The 21,771-nt window shown below is 35.8% G+C and overlaps 1 protein-coding gene across 2 annotated transcripts in view; it reads right to left on the reverse strand.

Annotated features, from left to right (window-relative positions):
* Positions 1–8,194: 8,194 nt before the first annotated feature.
* EPHA6 (EPH receptor A6) overlaps positions 8,195–21,771 on the reverse strand; it is a 1,223,915-nt gene continuing 1,210,338 nt past the window's right edge. For both annotated transcript variants that reach the window (XM_056806830.1, XM_056806831.1), the window contains one exon: positions 8,195–19,115. In XM_056806830.1, the coding sequence (XP_056662808.1) occupies positions 19,001–19,115 (115 nt within the window). In that variant the 3' untranslated portion in view covers positions 8,195–19,000. The remainder of the gene's footprint in view (positions 19,116–21,771) is intronic.

Genomic DNA, 21,771 nt, shown 5'->3' on the forward strand with positions numbered 1-21,771 from the left:
AAATGGATTTGAACTCTGGACTTCAATCCCCAGAAGCCCTTGCTCCACTTCCCCTGAATACTTTGTAACCTCACCTGGGCCAAGAACGAGATGGGCTATTTAACCTGATTGCAAAGGCTTTTGGGCCTCTTTTCTTCCCTGTTCTCCGCTTGCAAGCAGAGGTGGCTCTTTTCATAATGTAGGTGAGGTTGTGTCTAGGCCTCTCTCTGGCCTAGTCACGTGCTTTCTCATCCTGTATTTTCTTTAATCCTTAATCTTTAATAAACCTCATAAAAATATAATACTCCTTGCAGAGAGAAACTAATTTCTACCTGCCTCGGTCTCCCCTAAATTTTAATCTTTACAGCTGTAAATGATGGAGTTAGGCTAAATGAACTTTAAGTCACTTCCAGCTCTAAATGTGTATCCTATGATTCTACTCTGCTTTTATTGTGTAAAAATAGAGATTTGAATTTAATTTTTACAATTGTGATTTTTATTCTTATTTCTCCCTTTCTCTCATTCCTATTTTCTAGGTCACTCCTCTGATTCAGACTTCATTTGCTTCTTTGCCTGGTTTTGATGCCATAGTTTTCCATTTTAGTGTCTCATTTCCTAATATCCTTGAAATTGTTGCCCCTATACCTGTCATTCCCACTCTGTAAATAATTTTTCTTATGTAATCTTCATTATCTGATTCCTTCACTTTTGTTCCAGGGCTACTTAGCATTTACTAGAGAAATTCATACACCTGAGATCATTCTACACATTAATCCATTCATGCTAGGTGGTGCAGTGGATAGAGCAATAATGGCAAACCTATGGTATGGGGTGCCAAAGATGGCACACAGAGGACTGTCTATGAGCACTCAGTTGCCTCCCCTCCACTCCAGTTTGTTCCTAGAAAGACAGAGGGCCACAGGCAGAGTTGCTCCCCCTCTACATCATGTCTGATGACATTTTTTTACATCCCCACCCCTCTGCCTAGTAGTCCAATGCAGGGGTGGGGGTGGTAAAGTGAGTGGCTCATAGGCAGCAGAGCTGGAGGGGAGCAGAGTGCTTGGGCTACTGCTCTCCCCCTCTCTACACTTGCTGAGGACATTCCTCTCTTCACATACCCTCTGCTCAGCCCAATGAGAGCACTTCCTCACTCCCCTGTGTGGGGCTGGTGGTGGGGGGCAGGGTGTGCCCTGTACTCAATAGTTGGGAAGGGCATGTCACATGGTTTCTGGGGGTGGGTAGGGGCAGGGCCCAGCATTTTGTCTCTAAAAGGTTTGCCATCACTGGGATAGACCATTAGGCTTGGAGTCAGGAAGATATCTTGGTGAATTCAAATTTGGACTCAGACACTTAGTTGTGTGATTTCTGGGCAAGTCACTTAACCCTCTTTGTCTCAGTTCTTCATCTTTAAAATGGGCTGGAGAAAAAAATGAAGAGAAACCACTCTAGTGTCTGGAAAGAAAATGCTAAATGGGATCATAAAAAGTTGGATACAACAATCTCAGCTAAATCTATGCTGCTAAATTGCTTCACAGTCCTTTTCTTATACCCATATCTTTATTCCTTAGTTCATCACCTAGTGCTGCTTCTACCAAACCCACTCTAGTTGCTGTATTTGAAACAGATAACTTAGTTATTTATTTTGTTAAGAAGATTGAAGCTATCCTCTATACTCTTCCTTGAGAATCCTTATCCATTCATCAAACCAGCTTTAGTGTCATCACACTTTCCTCTCCTTTCCTTCATATTACCAATTTAGACTAGTCGATTTGCCTGTGCCTTTGATTACATTCCCTGCAAACTCTTCCAGAACTTTGTTCTAGCATTTATTCCCTTTTATGTCTTTGATTTCTGCCTTACCACTGTTTCCTTTCTACCTGCCTATAGACTTCTGGGTAAACATGGTGGCAGTGTAGACCCAGGACTCTTCCTCTCCTCATCACCTATCAATATAGACTACCTCAAAAGGCCAAAAAAACCAAATTCATATGAACAAAGGGACTCTACAGTAGGGCACAGCATTGAAGATACATGGGATTTGGGCATCTCTACACTATAAGGGGGTGAAAAAACTTCCACCAAAACACAAGCTGATCTACCCTCCCTGACCTCACCTAAGGAGCCAGAGTCAGAACCAGTGCACACTAGAATCAATGAGTGAGTGAGGGGCACCTCTAGAGCAGTTGAGGGGCACCTCTAGGTCCTTGACAGCTTACTAAGACCACCAAAGACCTATCCCTGACAGCAGCAAGACCTGAAACCCCAGTAGGCTGAAGAGCACAGACCATGGATGCCTATGGGGAGATAGTACAGAGAAGGGCAGCAAACAGTAGAAGCTGCAGAGACTCGAGAGGTGGCCTCAGGCAAAAATCTAGCTCCTTAGCTCTCTATATAGAAAGCCTGCTCTCCTCATTCATATTTCTGACTAAAAAGGGAAGGAAAAACCACCATAGTGGTAGCAAACCACTTCCCAACAACTTCCCAACACCAAGAAAAACAAGAAGAAGGGATTGACCCTGGATAATTTTTATGGAGGAAAAATTCAGACTACAGAGGAAATAGCAGAAGAGGAAATACAAATAAATGCACCAAAACCTTCCCAAAAAATGGAAATTGGCCACAAACTCTTGAAGAATTTAAATTGGAGCTTATAAAACAAGATGGAAACCTCTGGCAAGAAAAGTGGGAAATAGTTAAAAAAGAAAACAGTTTAAAGGACAAGAACTCTCAATTGGAGAAACAGCTGGAAGCCATGAAAAGCAGGACAAACCGAAAAGGAAAACCAGTCCTTAAACACCAGGATTAGGCAATTGGAAGCCAATGATCTTGTAAAACAGCAAGAATTAACAAAACAAAGTCAAAAGACTGAAAAAATAGAAGAAAACATAAAATATCATACTGACAAGTTGACAGATCAGGAAAACAGATCACAAAGAGACAATTTGGGAATCATTGGTCTACCTGAAAACCCAGAAATAAACATAAATCTTGATATCATCTTACTATCTGCCTATAAACATGTTTATATCTACTCAGTCATAATAAAGACTTCCCTTGACCCTACCCTATCCATCTGTTCCATCTTCCTTTTCTACTTCACAAGTGAGTTCCTGGGGGGAAAAACTCAGTGCTCAATGCCTTCACTTCCTTATTAACCAACCCCTTCTCAATTTTTTACAATTTGTTTTCTATCCTAACTACTCTACTGATTTAGGGAGGACATGATAGACATCTTCAGGTTTCTGAAGGGCTGTCACTTGGAAGGGGGTCACTTATTCTTTATGACCCCAGAAGATAGAATTAGAAACAATATTTAGAAATTGTAAAGAGGTAAATTTAGCTTGGCATCTAGAAAAATTTCCTATTAAAACTATTGCCAACCTTGGTGACATAGGTCCATAATCTTACTGGGGAGACTGAAGTTGGCAGATTGATTGAACTTATTACTTATGAACTACAGTAGAGCTAATGCAATTGATTGGGTGTCTATATTATCTGGCACCACTGGGAACAGGAGGTGGGGTGAGAGGCTACCCTAGGAGGGACAAAAATTCCAAAGTCAGAAATGGAACAGATCAAAGCTTCCATGCCCATCAGCATCAAGTTAGAGTATACAAGTAGCCACTGCAAGTCAAACCTGAGAGAGATAGAGAGACTCAATATCAAAAAAGGCCTTAAAGGAGTACATGCCCTTTGATCCAGCAATACCACTACTAGGTTTATACCCCAAAGAGAAAAAATGGGGATGGACCTGTTTGTACAAAAATATTTACAGCTGTGCTTTTTGTGGTGGCAAAAAAAATTAGAAAATGAGGAGATGTCCCTTAATTGGGGAATGGCTGAAGAAATTATGGTATATGACAGTGATGTAATACCATTGTATTAAAAGGAATGATGAGCCTCTTGATTTCTTTAAGAACCGGAAAGACCTATATGAACTGATTCAGAGTGAAGTAAGCAGCACCAGAATATTATACATGGTAAATGAAACATCGTGGAATGATCAAATGCAATAGACTTTGCTACTAATAGTAATGCATTGATCCAGGATAATTCTGAGAGACTTATGAGAAAGAATGTTATCCACAACTAGAGAAAGAACTGTTGGAGATGAAATGCAGAAGAAAACCTATGATTTATCACTTGTTTATATGGGTATATGATTTGGGGTTTTGTTTTTATAAGATTATTACAAAAATGAAAGTATAGAAATAGGTTTTGTGTGATAATACATGTATAACCCAGTGTAGTTGATTGTCAACTCTGGAAAGGGGGAAGGAAGAGGGGAGGGAGAAAACATGAATCATGTAACCATGGGAAAAAATTTAAAAAAACAATTGGAACCACCCCAAAATTGAATGGTTTGCCTAAAAAGCAGTGAGCATTCTCTCCTTGGAAATATCTAAGAAACAGGTGGATGATGATGTGTTGGGCATATTGTAATCCAGTGGTGTTAAAATTCAAATAGAAAAGGGTTGCTGAGACTACATATTGACTTAGATAGTCTACATATATAACCCAAACAAATTAATTGTATCTTTTACTATATTTTTATTTATTTTGTTAAACATTTCCCAATTATACTTTAATCTGGTTTTGTCACATTGGAGAGTTTTGCAGTCCATGGTGCAGTGAGTTGACATCCCTGCTCTAGACAGAATTATTTTTGGTATTATATTTTTTCTGGGCTCTCTCCCAAAAGTACCTAGCTCCTAGAAGGCACTTAATAAATGTCGGTTGAAAAAAAATTAATTGACTGACTAATGAGTTTCATCTCCAGAAGGAGGAATCTATTCCTACTTAGAATTCTAGGAGCAATCTAGTGGATCCGGATTTCTAATTCTATCACTCATGAACTACCACAGGAGTGCTTCCAATTGTTTATCAGCCAGTAACCTCAATTATTTTTTAGAAAGTATGGCATGAACAACTGGTATAAAACATTTTCTCTAAACTGGAGATGTACTTGCTTATTTACTCAAAACAGGGTCGTAGGCTGAGTGGACTCAGACTTACAATGGTAATTTGGCACGTGCAGAGAACAATATGACAAAATGATATCCCACAGACCCTGGTTCTGGAAGTCCTTTACTCATTTTGTAGAATCCTTATGAGGTTGTTCCAGGAATCGGTGCCATTGCAATAGTGGTCCATAGCCAGCACTTCTCTCATGAAGGGTCGTAATCACTGAAACTGTTGTCATTCTCAAGTGACTTTCTTTCTATCTATGCAGGCACTTCCTCTCTGCTGCTATGCTAGTCATGAGTAAAACCTTTGATGAATCTTCTGAATTCAGTAGCTTACCAGGGATGGGGATGGAATGGGAGAGGACAAACTCTATTTCTCCTCCAAAACAATTTCCTTTAAGGGACCTGACTGGGATTCCTCTACCACTAGATTAGTCTTCTGCTACAATGTGAGATTCTTTCTTTCTCCTTTTCTTTTCTTTCTTTCTTTTGGATGCTGGATCTTTCTGTCTCTCCTAGGTTAAAAAAATACAGTAGCCAATCAGGAGTTGCACTTGAATGTTGATTAACATGGAAGCTTTGACTTGCTCTATTTCAGACCCGGGCCAATTGGTCCTTCTTTTGGCAACCTCATGTCCCTCCTCTCTTGAGGAATGACTTTATTAGTGACAGACTTTAGTGCGAACAACCAATCCATTTTAGTTTTACTGAAATTCAGTGCTCCTGAGCTCAAGCAATCCACCAACCTCAGCTTCCTCAGTAACAGGGATTATAGTCACGGTCCCTAGGTTGCCCTGGGAGTGTGGGACTAAGACTGGCTCAGATGTAATATTGTGAATTTATCTTTCACATTCCTGCTTATCCCTCTAAGCTCAATAAGGGCTACATCGTATGTTGGAAAGAACACTGGATTTGGGGTTCAAAACCCAACTCTATCATTTCCTGCCTGTGTGCTTTTGATTAAGTCATTTAACCTGTATGTGGGCCTCAGTCTCCCAAGTTGTGAAATGAAGAGGTTGAACTCAATGGCCTCTCAGGTCCTTTCAGCTCTGAACTGTGATCCCATGGTATCCCTTCCTCCAACCCTATATGCTATGGCTAGGTAAATCTTAATGGACATTTATCAGGATATTATTCTTTTGCTCAAAAGTCATTAATAGAATTCTTCCATTGGTTCTTGAATAAGGTCCAAATTTGAATTCAGTAAACATTTATCAAATACTTCCTTTATTTTTTAGAAGTTAAATTTAAGTCCAAATTCAAAATTTAGATAAGCCTTAACTCCTTCTTTTATTGAATTTACATATCAAGTAAGCAGATATGACGTATGAAATAACTTTAGTGTGGAATTTTATATGTATATATACACACAAACATATATATATATATATATACATATATTTGCATCTCTCTCTATATATACACACATGACACATGCAAAATAATATTTGAGATCCAAGGAGGTCAGGAAGTAAAAGCTTTCTGGAGAAGGGAAAATTTAACAACTGGTCTTAAAAGACACACAGAAATTCAACAAATGGCACCAGATACAAAGAACAAAGAGAAGTAGTGAGGAAAGAAAACATGGGGACATATTTTGGGAATGAAGCATAATTTGGCTGGAGTGTAGATGATTTGGGGGCAGCTGGGTAGCTCATTGGATAGAATGCTGGGCCTGGAGTCAGGAAGGCTCATTTTTCTGAGTTGAAAATCTGACCTTAGACATTTATTAGCTATGTGGGCAAGTCATTTAATCCTATTTGCCTCAGTTTCCTCATCTGTGAAATGAGCTTAAGAAGGAAATGGCAAACCACTCTAGTATCTTGGCCAAGAAAACCCCAAAGGGGTCACAAAGAGGGTTTGGTAATAACAGTTGAACACCAACACCAACGGGAGTATGTTGAGAGAATAGACTAAGATGCTAGTCTAACAGCTGAGAAACCAGCATGGTGCCGTACACTATAGGGCCTTAAATGACAGGTAAAAGATTGGAACTTCATTTATCTGGCAGTAGGGAACCATGGTTGGACTTTGAGGAGGAAGGTAGGGAAGAAGAAAACAAGTATTTATTAACCTACTCTGTGTTGGGCACTGTTTGAAGCTCATTACACATATTAACTCATTTGATCCTCATAACAACCTGGGAGGTGTTATTATTATAATACCTCTTTTACATATGAGGAAACTGAGTCACACAGCAGTTAAGTTACTTACCTCCAAGGTCCCTTCCAGTTCCTGTGATAGCCCATTCTTCAATCCTATAGTAAATCTTAATAGCCACCTATCAAAATATTATGTATGACCATAGGGAAAGTGAAATGATGGACCACACGTATCAGAGAAGTTTATATGTAGGCATGAAGGAGGACATTCTGGCAATAGTCAAGGGTGGATGGGAGGGCAGAGGGGGAAGACAAAAATCTGTTAGGAGGCTATTGCGATAGTTCAGGCAGTTCGTAATGAGGGCATATACTTGAGTGTTGACGATGGGACTAGAGAGAAAGGAATGGAGAAAGGCTGAAATTAAAGGACTTGGTACCTGCAAGACCACAGAAGAGGAGCCAGACAGAGGGAAGGGAAAGCTTTATGTGTGTTTCTTTTGGGGTATGTTTTGCATTTTTTGCATAACACATACAAAATAAAAAGTAACAAACAACAAAAACTTATCAAAAACTAGGAAACAGGACTATTGAAAATATTTGAGTTGCTCAAAACTTAGTAGTTGGTTAATAGAGTGAGGATGAGGAGACCTGAGTTCTGATCTCAATTTTGCTCCTACCAGCTGTATGACTTTCAGCTGGTCATTTAACTTCTTTGGACTTCGGTTTCTTCAATAATGAGGTGAGGGAGTCAAATATCTCCAAGTTCCTTATGTGTGATTTTTGTTCTCTTTGAAGTAAGAATACCACAACAATTGATCTGAATCTCATCTTAGAATCTTCCTCCAATATGTCATTATACTAAAAAAATGATGTTTCATCAGATATTCATGATAAGTAACAGGATATTGGCTAGACTAAGCTAGAGCCCAACGAAACATCCCAGTTTGCACAGTGAGGTAGTGGTGAGGCCAGTAAACAGGATGTTGATCCGGTACTAAGTAGGTCAATTATTTTGTATAATGACAGCAATAATGAATTGGGTAGCCAGAATTCCCAAGCATCTGTTGTTAGGATTGAAATCGTCACCCTAAACAATAAAGATATCTTGAATGGATATCACTGAAGACAAAACAAAAAGTCACGAACTCAACCACCAGAACTGTAACTTTTATTCGCTAATAAATATCTTAATAAACAGGCTTACTCCATCTGTAAGACCTGATAATGCCTCTTAGGAAATCATAGAAAAATAAAATACAATAATAATTAGTAATTTGTACTTTGTACAAAAATCTTATTATGTTGCTCAGCAGGTAGTTTTGCTAAACCCCATATTCTTTCAGCAAATAGATGGCAAATGTGATGCAGATCATCATAAAAACTCCCTTGTGTTGAGAGCTGAGCATTCTCTATAACACTATTAACTTGTAGGCATGCCAGCACATGAAAATTTACATGGAGCATCATAATAGTATAGTGGGCTTTTAAAGGATGAAGACAGGTATGGACCACTTCACTGTGGAAGCAGATGCTAGGTAGGTTCCCCTGGGGATGGTGGTTCAATTGTCAATACCTTTTCATTATGATTATCTCTCTACCATATTGTGATTATAACCAGAAAAGGGGATGTAGTATGTGTTAGGAACCTGAGTGCAAGGCAAATACTGAAGCTTTAAATGCTGATGGCGATCCAAGAAGGAAAGTAGCTTCATTCCTGGTTTGCCCAAACTATGAGGTCTTATTTCCCTGTTGCAAAATTGGATGGGCGCATTGTAAATGTTCATAATTAATGGTGAACATAGCTCAAAGACAAGTTCCCAAAGAGACATGCTTAGTGTGACCACTTTTTTTTTTTATGTGGAAAAAACAATTTTCAGCAGCAGTCAAATATAGCTCTATGAAGGAGAAGACCTAGAAAGGTGTATGCTGGGTATCTTTATATAACTGTGCTCTTCAATATTCAACCAATTCATAAAGTTTGTAAGATTTGTGCCATAACCAAAGGTTTCTTATGAGTTCTTTGATTTTGATTATATTGCAACCGTAGAAGCTATCTACCATTTAAATTTTGACATGGCTGTTTAAATATTGTCTAAAGTGTCTCATCAAATACATATTAATATGTACACATACATTATTACATCTTATGGCTATGCTAGAACAGCAAACAATGGAGAGCAATCTTATTCACTCACAGTCTAATTTCACAAAAAATACACAGAATAGAAATCCATATTTAAAGCCCACCACATCGAGTTAGAGACTCTCCTGAGATAAAGTACCAAATACAACTAGAAAAATCACATTCTTCCTATCAGATAGGAACACACTGAGGGTAACCACCATATTGCCTGCATGGTTCTCTTAAAGAAAGGAAAGGCATGAATGCTTTTAATTTGACCCCAAAACGGATAAAATGAAGTTATTGCTTTTTTAAAAAAAGCATTAGAACATGTCTTTCTCCAATCTCATATCTCAAGATGAAAATTTCAGTACTTTCCAAATATGTGTTCCAAATTATAAAGTTTTTAAAATTATAGTTGAAAGGCTAAACATACATGCCTAAAATTTGGTCATGTCTTTTCATTTTAAATTAGTACAGATATAGAAGAAAAAGGAAAAAAAAACTATAGCTATACCTATAGTGTTCAGTAAGAACAATTAACTCTTATATTGGCAATTATATTCTTTAGAAGAAAAAAAAACAGTGAAGCCTCGGGAGTCTAGAAGAAATCTGGAGTTACTTAAAAAAATCTTAATCAAGAAATCTTTTTAAAATTTAACTTTTGTATCACAAATTCTTTTTTTGTTGTTGTTGTTAAGGTATTTTATATGCATTATATCTTTTGAAAATCAAACCATATTTTTAAAAAATAAGAAATAGTGAAAATTTTAGTCCTGAGTCTCCTGTCTGGTTTTTACTCCCTCTAACAAATTTGGAAGACTAAACCCATAAAATGGAACAAGGGAATATGTTGATACTCTAGGAAGAATATGTAGGTCATTGGAAAAATCATGATAATCATACACATATGAGACATCTGTTTACCCAGTTTTAGCTCTAAGTTTGTTGTTGTTGTTGTTGTTGTTTAGCTATACACATTTTCCATCTTAGGAAAGATCTCTCCTAGACAAAATGACCCAAGAAAGTATTTCTCTTTCTTTTTCAATCTTAGGAAAAGGGGGCAAAGCATATCTATTCTAAGGACAGACTTTACATACATTAGGAAAATGAAAAGCAATATGTAAATTAATAAATATGAGATAGTTTGGGTTCTCTAACACTCAAAACATCTGAAGAAAGTAGGAAATTGCCTAAAGTAGGAATATTTTATTGACATAAATAGAAATGAAAGATTAAAAATTTGGAGATTGATGTATAATTTTAAGCTCTAAGAAGATCTAATTTAGCTTATATATTTCTTAATTTTGTGCAAACATGAAAAATTAATATCAGTTTTGTAATTTGTAACTTTTGAACACAGTTATTCCTGTTTTATGAATATTATGCTATCCAATTCAATTTATCTATTTCTGAACTAAACTAGTTTTAGAACATTCACTTTGAAAAATTAACTGCATTATTGATGTTTGCCAAATGCAATATGGTGATATGTAAAAGGACAATTAAAATGAGAAAAAAATAAAGAATTATAATTAAGAAATATTTGGTCAAAGCATTTTATGCAATTATCTACTTCTTATAATTTTATATAAACACATACTTGAACTAATGATAATGAAAATATTTATATTAGACATTCCTACACTCATAATACATTTGGATTTTAAAAGTATATCATCAGAGCCTAAAGTATTCATGTTAAATTGTAATTTTCTCATTAAACCAGTATTTTTCTATCATGTAAAGAACTTCTTGATTAATAATACAAAGAGTTATTTGTGTTTCTAATTGTCTGATTCCCTCCCTGTTCTCCCCCACCCCCATTTGAAATATCACTTGGTCTTCTAGGTCCTTTCTGTTAATGTTATCCTTTCATATTTCCTATTTGATTTTTCATAAAATGTGGTTATTACACTTAGTGTAAAACAACCAGTAACAATATAGTAGTAAAAACAAAATTCATTCACAATTCTAAATAGCCTGTTCTGTACATACAAATGAACTTAAGCACAAGGAATGACATGAATTTATTATCTATGGTTCTAGAGGTGGACCTACCAATCTTAGGACACTCTGAATAATAGGAACATTGGTAGTTTTAATCAGTGCAATATACGTGGAGTGTAAATACTGTCCTGTAATATGGCATTGTAGATTGTTCCAGAAAAAGAGGAGCTTCTAACACCACTGGATTTCTTTCCATTTCGAAATCCACCGATAGAAGGGGAACCTTTCTGGATTTTAAAAATCGGAGATCTAGAATTTAAGCATATATCCCTATACATGGTCACATTAACTTGCTAATTGAGAGATTGCATAGGTAAAACACACACAGATTGTTAATACAATTCCAGATTTTGCTCTAAGTACGTGTGTGCGTTCAGTCTCATTAAAGCAAATAAAAACTTAGATTACAAATTTACAGCATTTGCATATTTTATATAAAACTATAACCAGAATTGCACAGGATGAGCAGGCATCACTGGAGGGAGTACCACATTCACGAGATCACAGATCATTTGAAGCATTTGAAACCTCGTCTTTCATTCAATGCTAAAAACCCATCTAATGTAAATGTAAAAATATAAAAACTCATCCAAATTATTTTTGTTTTCCCTATGAATTTGGTTATCATTTCAAGATACTTTTAGAAGGATATGACAACAAATTACTTGAATAAAAGCATTTTGGTCATCAAACAAGTTAGCTATAGGAAGAGCTTAGCTTCATAAGAGCCACACGATAGATACATATTGTAAAATTGTATTAGCAGATGAGTGTGAATTAGTTGTCGCAACGCCTCTGAAGACTAAGTTGTCCTATTTTAGAGAAACTCAAAAACCATAGCAGTCAAATAAAAAAAATGACCATTTGAAGAAAAAAGTTACAGAATTTTTGCCATGAAATTAATGACTAAATTGGAATTCTCATCCTCAGGGGAACTTACAGCTATAGGTAAAAGAAAACAAAGGTGGTAGAAATGGAATATAGTGTGGTTTCTGTCCATTGTGGTCAATAAAATAGAAGTATGGAAAAAAACAGCATAGACTATTCCCAAAATACATGCATAGAGCTCTTTTTGGCAGTCACTAAAAGTAGGATAGAACTTGGTATAAGCAAGGTTCCCTACACCATTAGAATAGAAACTTTGAAGTGTATGGGCAATTTAGCTTTCCTCTCCAGACCTCAGTTTCCTTACCTGTAAAATGACTAAATGGTATCTTCTAGCCCTAAAATCCTATGAAATTATGTAGAATTAACATCTTTAGCTAAAAAAAAATAAACCTAGATTCATGATTCATTTCTAATCTCAATATCATTGTGGTTTTTTGAGGGGAAGGGCAAAGAGTGTGTGAATTTGTGTATATATGTATGTGTGTGTGTGTGTGTCTAGAGTGGTGATTTCATCAATATAGGAAATTTTCCATTTAGAAACTAGTAACTCATGTTTGTTGCTTAGTTGTTTTGTAGTTATGTCCAATTCTTTATGACTTCACTTGGGTATTTCTTACCAAATTGGAGTGATTTGCTATTTCCTTATTCAGCTTATTTTACATTGGAGGAAACTGAGGCAAAATAGGGTGAAGTTACTTGCCCAAGATCACCAGGAAGATGAATTTTCCTGACTCCATGACCAGTGCTCTATTCACTGAGCCACCTTGCTGTCCATCTGATCTGTAATTTGTAGCAAAAGAGTGTTGCTCCTGGCACTGAGTAATTCATGGTCACACAATTAGTACAAATAAGAGTCAGTGTTTAAACCAAGGTAATACCTTCTCCATGGTCAGCTCCCTGCACACTTTACCACACTACCTCTCTAATCACAAGTAGGAAAAGCAACATCATCCTAGGTAGATTTAGATCAATCTGAGTTATTTATAATAGTGAAGAGATTTACTTATAAAAATTTATGTAACTATTAAAACCAATACAATTTGTTATGTAAATTCAAATTAGTTAAAATAAAGGAATCTATTTTCAAAGTTCTTAATAAACAAACAGAAAATATCTTCAGCCAGCTCTAATCCATTCAATTGTTGTTTCAATCTCTTCCTAAAAATTAATACAACATAAATAAATATTTTAAGTGCAGAATGTCTTATAGTCTTAAATTTCCCTTATGTCAGTTTCTTTGGGAGAAAGATGTGTGCTGATTGATATGAATTAAAAAAATAAATTTTTATAATGAGTTGGAGATCCAATGTTATCTAACGCAGAGATCTGAGATATAATTTTGTAATATTTTGGTTATATTTGTTATTTTTAATAATTTAAAGAATAATCCACTTATTTCTTGATCACTTATTTGACTTATCTGCATATCTCATCACAAGGTCTCTATAAAATAGAATTCTAAAAGAAAATTCTTAGAAGCTACAAACCATGGAGGAAAACTAGCCAAACTTCATGTGTCAAATGAATCATACAAATACATAGTAGATGACTTTTGATGAGTAGCATGATTTGTATTAGTAATACTTTTCTACTTAAGTATCAAGAAGATAATGAATGCTTTTATTTTTTCAATGAAATCTATATTTCCTCTTTCTATTCTGCTGCACAGATTTTTCCATTCTGAGCTACTAGTCTTTCTGTCTTCACTGGTCTGCCATTTTGTAAGACGAATGCCATAGTGTATCATTATTTAACCTCTTAGATCAGCTCTAAGAAATCTGAAGCTTAACTGATTATCTGGTGGATTTGGGGGTTCTTATTAGCCACTCTGGATAACGGAGAAGAAATTTCTTTCTATTTTGGTTCCATATAACACTAGTTTCAGTAGGAACACTTACAATATGGTTGAATGAAGATTAAAGACTTTTATTAGGGCCTACTTGCAAACCAACCAAATATTTGTTAGCATTTTATCATCCTCATGAGGATGAGGTGGAGGCAGTTCTTTCTTTCTCTTCTATTTACTTACAAATCTGATCTGCTAGGTAAAGCCTAATTTTTTTTTTTTTGGTCTCCAGTGGAATGTTTCTAAATATTTATCAGAATAATCCAAAAGCTGCAGATAAAACTGTCTTAGCAGTAGTTATCTTTCCAACCTGAAGGGTAAAGGAATAGAAGGTTTTCAGTTAAATTCCAAGTGACTTTTTTGTGTCATTGTAGAGAAATGTGAGATAATGTTACATTGATGGAAATTTATCAAAAATACACTTTGAAGTCCATTATCCATTTTCAAACTAGAAAACAGAATAATGGTACATTTCATTAATACTGAGGGAGAGCTTTCATTATCTTAAAAAAAAAAGTTCATCCCACTTGCCTGATACTCAGCATTTTAAAAAACTCATTTCAAAAAACTCATTTTTAAAAACTCAGAAAATACTCAGAAACCTCAAAAATAGATGGGGGGGGGGACATTGGCAAACTAAGACCTTTTCCCTTTTGTCTTAACCCCTCCATATTAGTTATGGAGATGAATAGTAATATCTCTCCTTTGTTAAATGGGGAACAAGCAAATGAGGTTATTTCATGCTGACACAGCAGGTCAATAGTCATTACTAAATTGACCAGGATCATTAGATTGGGCTGGGCAAGAGATAAGGAAGGACTGATTGTCCTTGACCAAGGGCCATGGAAACCCAAGTGAAAGGGAACTTTTCAGGAAGTAGTTAACAGCTCTTAAACAACATATCACCATCTTTCACCTGAGGTTTCCTTAAACAATTGGGAAAGATGACTTACAGAACTCAGTAGGGATGGTTAGCGATTGCACCTTTTCCAAGACATGAGGCTAAAGTTCTTGTACTAGGACAGAATATTTGGGGAAATGGAAATTTAAATGGTGGTTCTAAGGAAATCTGGGCTGATGGAGTTGCCACATATGTGTACTCATCCCTTATCCCAATATCAGAATAATGACCACAGTATAATGACTCGATATTTTATAATTTTCATAGGTTGAATATTTCTTAATTTAATTATCTTCCCCAAATATCAGAGATTCAACCTTGATTGAGTTATGGAAAAGTTTGGTCAGAAAGCCAGAAGGCATAGGCAATTCCTAATACTCCCATCTCCCGCAGGAATCTTAGTTTTTAGTATTTCCAGAGACAGGAACTGGAGCAAATCTCTTTTTATTTTTCATGCTATGCTCCTTGACTTATTAATACCATCTACTGAGCTCATATTAGATGCTACATAAATGCACAGAAGAGTATGATTTGGGTGCTCTCTGCTTAGGACGGACTGCAGTTAGGGGTAAAGAAGTGGAACGTCATAAAGAAGTGCACATATTTCTTTTGCTTTGCTTCCTCTGTTGTCAGGGAAGAATTTGCTTATGATCATTCAGCTAACTACCTGTTTTGATTTCTTTCACATTTAGATTCGTACATTGATTAGAAAGTCATAATGAACTCTTTAGTGAAAACTCTGGAAAATGCTCCCAATTCATTTTGGAACTATCGTTTCAATTTACTTTATTTTCAATTAATAGCAACCTAGAGCTAATATCCTATGAGAAACTAAGCACTAATGAATTTTAAGGGGTAATGCAGTAGAAAATAGGACAAATCTATTCTGTTTGACCATGTGTCCATGACATATGTAACCCCTTAGAGCAACTATAAAAGAATTCAGTAAATGTCCAAGCGGTTTTTTTCCCCCTAAGTCGACAATTTTGCTAATCACCACTTACAATTTGAACATGTTATTTGCTTTCTTATTTATTTACTTATCTCATTCCCAAACTTTTCACTCTTTTTATATTTTCTACTAAATGTGGACTTTAAGACACTGAATCTTTGTAGAGAAGGAAAGCTGGTTTATACAGTCTGTCAAGGTGCAAAACTCAATAATGTAAATTAGTCATTATAAAGAAGAATTTAAATGCATATGTACATTTTAATTATGCATGTTTCTCTCTCAAGGTTTGCTTCTGATTTTTATGTAGGGTATTCATTTTCTTTCTATAAACAAATTCTACCCTGTGCATGTTAAATAGTTTGGATTCCTGTGCATCCAACACATCCAGATTCAATCTGTAAGTATGTATTTCTCAAATTTCTCTGGAAGAGCAATTATCAGTATGTTAGGAGAAAGGGTGGACAATTATGGCTTAGTTTTGCGCATATTTGAGACCTACTCTGGCTTTGTTCTAAAATTTACAATTGAAGCCAAGGAGACTTACAGATCTGGAAAAAAATGGCCATTTCACTCTAACAGAGTTTTAAAAGGCGTTCACTATGGGCTAAGTTAAAAATGCAGTTTATAAAGCTGGGCTAGGGAGATACAGGGATTAACACATTTATTTTAGGTGAGTTAATAATAATAAAAAATGAATAAAAGCCATCAAGATCTAGAAAAGGATGATCCAAGTTTTAAATAGGAAAGTATTCCACAAAGACCTTTCATGCACTACATTCTCTGCCTATAGAATTTTTAAACCAATTTATGGAAATTTATCTGACCTGGAGTATTCAGAATTTGCTGGACAAGGATAGTCTTACTGAAAACCATCATTCCTTTCAGTTTCCACTTTTTGACAACTTTTTTTCTTGTTTTGTTTTATAAAAATAAATATATTTGCTTAATAAATTTTGCTTATATTATTATTACATTTGTCCTTACTAAATATACACATATATTTAAAGGAAGGGAAATATGGAAATTATATTACTGCTAAATGTACCCAGTTTGTTTAAATGCATCCAGCAGCCTGTATCTAGTCTATAAGAGATGCATGAACATGCAAATGACAGCAGGAATACACACCTAAGCTTTAGACTGATGCTGAGCTATTTCAGACACTTACACTTCACAACTGATTGATTGCCCTGGTTTTGCTTTTGTTTTGAAAGATTCTTTAAGGACTCCTTGCAAAGGCCATATTCCCTTGGTAAAGAAAGCGAAATTAAGCTGAAGTTAGCAAAAACAGGAGATAAAATCAATAAAAGAAATTCCTTTTGAGGAATCTAGTCTAATAGTGTAATCAACAAAGTCTTAAAATGAAAAAGAATGACATTGAAAAAATTGGGGGCTGCATCTAGTGAGAATGTTTTTTTCCTAGAAATTGCAGTTTGGGGGCATATAGGTGGCTAGATGGATTGAGAGCCAGACCTAAAGATGGGAGGTCCTGGGTTCAAATGTGACCTCAGACACTTCCTAGCTGTGTGACCCTGGGCAAGTCACTTAACCTCCATTGCCTAGCCCTTACTGTTCTTCTGACTTGGAACCAATACTCAGTATTGATTCTAGGATGGAAAGAAAGGGTTTAAAAAAATTGCAGTTTAGGGAGAAATTTAAGAGTGCAGTGAGGGTACTATTTTCTCTGAGGTAAAATAAAACTGATTTGTTAAATCACCATCTTTAAAACTGTTTTTCATTCCAGGAGTGTTTTCTCATTCCTTCTCTCTTTTACAAATCCTGTTAGGAGCCTTAGTTTTTTATATCCTCTATTTTCTTCTATTTGTTACCGCAGTTACTTTTCTAGTTTCACAGGAAAGAATATTTGAACCTTGAATTAGTCCAATGAGGAAATTATCTTGGTAGGGTGACTGAGCTTTAAGTCATTGAGAAATAGAAGTTTTTTGTTTTTTTTGGTGCCTGTTCAAAAGTAATCAGAATATTAAAAGGATAGCACATTCTAGCTGTAATCTCCTTATTGCTATCCTTCCCAGAGTACACAGGTAGTCATTTAGTTTGTATACGATCATGTAGTAACCCTGGACATGCTCTTTTTAGGCAGAAAAGCATACTTGTGTCATGTAAGCTTTTGAAAATATGGCTGATCATGATCATGTAAACTCGTTTTTGAATAAAAGATAAAAACTCTAAATCTTGCCATATTAATTAGTAATAGACAATCAACTTGCTATTTGTGTCTATTTTTACGGATTTCAGTATTGGTATAAAATAATTATAAATTTTAAGAATGTTATTTATATCTCATTCAAGGTATTTGAATTAAGAATAATTACTCCCCAATCCTCTGATAATGATTTTTTTCTTAAACAAGCCTCTAACCCAAGGCAATATTTTAATTATATGTTCCCCTCTGCTTCTTTCTCTTAACCTACAAACCTACATGGAAGCTATTAGTGCCATATGCTCATAGATTTTCCAGGGATGATTTTCATAATGTACTTATTAAAAATCAAAGTAAAAAATGACAGTAACAAACTACAACAAACAGCAAATGATGTAGCAGCGTTGGATGCTTATTTTAAAAAAGGAAGTTAAACTCGGGGCCTCGGAGGATTTAGAAGTACATTTTTTTCTCTCCCTTCCCCCCTCCCCCCAAATAGCTACAAATAACAAGAATTTACTATATGAAATTATTAGTCACTAATGCAAAGAATCCTAGCATGATCAGGTACTAGTTACCAGCAGTTAAACCATTACAAAATAAGGTATGACGCATACAGTTGAATTTAGTTAACTACAAAATAAATATTTATGTCCAATTGGAAACTACATGATCACAAAACACGAAAAGAAGTCAATTACTTTTTTTTCCATCTACCACCAAACTCTTAAGTACATCAATTAGAAAGCCACACCTGGGCAAATGGACTATTACTTTCTATGGCCATTTCCCAAATATGATTATACACAGTTACATATCCATGCTGAGTTTTATTTTTTACCAGTGTGGAGTGCCAGTCTGCAGTGGGCCAGCGTATTGGCAAGTAATTGAAGGAAGAACTATGCAGTGTGATTAAAAATCCAAGTTGGAAGCATAAACATAAAATGTGTTCATCGTCTGAACAGAAGACTGTCATTTGTGAAGTTGGGAGAATCAGAAGGGAGAAAGGAGAGAGAATATCTTCCATTTTAGAAATGCTGAGGCACAAAACATTGTTGTTTCTATAGTACTTTCATACGTGAAATCCCTTCTCCTGTATGTGCATCATGTGTAAACGTAAAGTCTGTATGCTGCTCACTATTCGTCTCTGGTGTCCAATGAGTACAACCCCAATTCTTCTAATATCACTGTGAAGAAAGAGAAAAAAAATGAAACCTTAGGTGTCCAAGAGGATTGATTCGTTTACTGATCATTACCGCTAAAAACAAAAAGGAAACTCTTAACAATTAAAAACTCATAAACAAATAAAGAAATCTTAGTGGCAAGAGCACAGCACCGAATTTCAAATTCAGGCACTTATACATTATAAACGCATTTCTAAGGAAAAAGGAGTTCAGATATTTTGAGAAGTACAATTGAGATAATTATGCAAATCTAATATATCACAATAGGGTACTACAATTGGGAATCTTGGAACCTTGTAGAGTGAAATACATAAAGGATTTATGTTGGTTACCCCTATAATTTTCTGCACAGGAAGCCTTTGAATTGTTTAGGTTAGATGGATTATTAGAGCTTTCCAGTAAATAACAAAATCTCAACACTTTACAGGACATGCAGTCTGCTTCATATTTGACCTAGAATTCCTTTCTCAATATGCCCCTGCACCCCATTATGATAATACAGTCTCTGTTTGAAGACCCTGAGTGAGGGGAATCCACTGTCTTGCAAAGCAGTTTGTTCTGTTTTTGTATAGTTCTAAATTAAAGTTGTTTTTTTCTTATGTCAATCTCAAATCTGCCCCTATAATTTTCATCCAATTCTCCCAGTTCTGCTTTCTGAAGCTAACCAGAGGAAGTCGAATTTCTCTTCCACAGTGATAGCTGTTTCCATACTTTGCTGTGGGGATGGGCCAGCCTCCCACAGGGGATGGGGTCTTCGGGGTGGGACAGTGTCGGCGAAATGATGGATGGGACACAGTTTTCACATTCAACCCACAGTACAGGTTTCACAGGATAAACTGCTCCGCCTTGGCTGAGGCCTTGCTTTATTTTATACCCTCATGATCAAACATCTACTTGGCACACAATTTCATTCTCAACATACATGTTTCCATAGAACCTAACAACAGACAGGAAGCCTAGGGAGATAGTCAATGAAACATTGTTGCTAAGTGCAGGATCATAGGGTAGAATCAACCTGACCCAGATATAGGTTAGGGAATTCAGAGCACAGATTTGCCAGAAGTTTTTATGCCTAGAAAAGAGGGTCCTATCTAAGTGGATATATAAGAATCCTTAGGTTTAATTTTGTAAGTGGGATCTCCTGGTAATATTCTAAGGGGACAGAGTGGGGCATTTGTATTAACCCTGCAAGCATGTTGCTTTCATCTATTTTTTCTTGGTGCTAAGTAAGAATAATAATCATAGCAATTCCAATAATAAGGAGATGTTAATAATGAAAGTCACTTAGGGGGGTTTCAGTGCATGTTTCCATCCTTCCTAGGGGCTGCTTTGCAGTCCCTGGTTTCCACTTGGATCATGTCAAACAGTGTCATCTTGATGACTCCTGGCAACACTTGACAATGGCTATAATGTCTCTCTGAAGTCTTCTCTTAGAGAAGGTAAATATTCTCATTTCTATAGTCTTGGTTGCCTGATTTCAGGACAAGCTCTGACTTTTATATATATTTTGTAAAATGTAGTATACACAATTGAACACCCCTTATGTGCCCTGACCTGGACAGAGAATACTATATGTCATTTGTTTTGGAAAAAAATATTTCTTTCATAAGACAACTTCATATTGCATTAACCAATTTTTCAGCTTTCATTTTGCTTACAAACCATTAAAAGTCATAGAAAAATTAAATTAAATTTTTATTCTTAATTTAATGAACACAAAAGAACATTTACATATGTGAAGCAGAACAGAAAAGAGAATAACTTCAAATTTCTATCATGTATAGCTTGCTTAAGAAATGTAAAATAGGGGGCAGTTAGGTAGCTCAGTAGATTGAGAGTCAGACCTAGAGACTGGAGGTCTTAGGTTCAAATCTGGCCTGAGATACTTCCCAGCTGTGTGACCCTGGGCAAGTCACTTGACCCCCATTGCCTAGCCCTTACCACTCTTCTGCCTTGGAGCCAATACCCAGTATTGACTCCAAGACTGAAGGTAAGGGTTAAAAAAAATAAATGTAAACTGAACATATTACTTTCAAAGCTGTCTTATCTTTTTCCTTTGGAACTTCCCTTTCTTCTCTTTTGTGCATTAAAAATACCTCAATGACTCTTTTCCAGTACTCAATTAATTTCTCCCCATAAAAATGATCTTCATAACAGATAAGTACAATCAAGCAAAATAAACCCACACATTTGCCATGTTTAAAAATGCACATCTCATTCTGAATCTTGATTCCATCACCCCTCTGTTAGGGCATGCATTCTTCATATTATTGGTCATTTGGAGTTCTGAAGTCTTTCATAGTTTGTTTTCTTTATAACTTCGTTGTTGCTGTATAAGGTATTCTGGCTCTGCTCATGTTCCTTTGCATAAATTTATATGTCCCCTTTTCAATTTCTTACAGTATAATAATATTCAATGCTTTCATATACCACAATTTGTTAATCCACGCCCCAATTTGTGGGCGCTCCTCTTTCCGGTTCTTTGCTGTAACAAAACATAGATATAAATATTTATAAATATCTCTTTTCTCTTTTTCTTTTCTTTTTTTCATCTCTCTTGGGGTATAGGTCTATTGATGATATCTCTGGGTTAATCAATCTGCCCAGTTTATTGTGCCTTTGGGACTTTGGGAACTTAGTTCCAACTTCTCTTCCAGAT

Source organism: Monodelphis domestica, chromosome 8 (assembly GCF_027887165.1).
Source record: "Monodelphis domestica isolate mMonDom1 chromosome 8, mMonDom1.pri, whole genome shotgun sequence".
In the NCBI taxonomy this organism is placed as follows: domain Eukaryota; kingdom Metazoa; phylum Chordata; class Mammalia; order Didelphimorphia; family Didelphidae; genus Monodelphis; species Monodelphis domestica.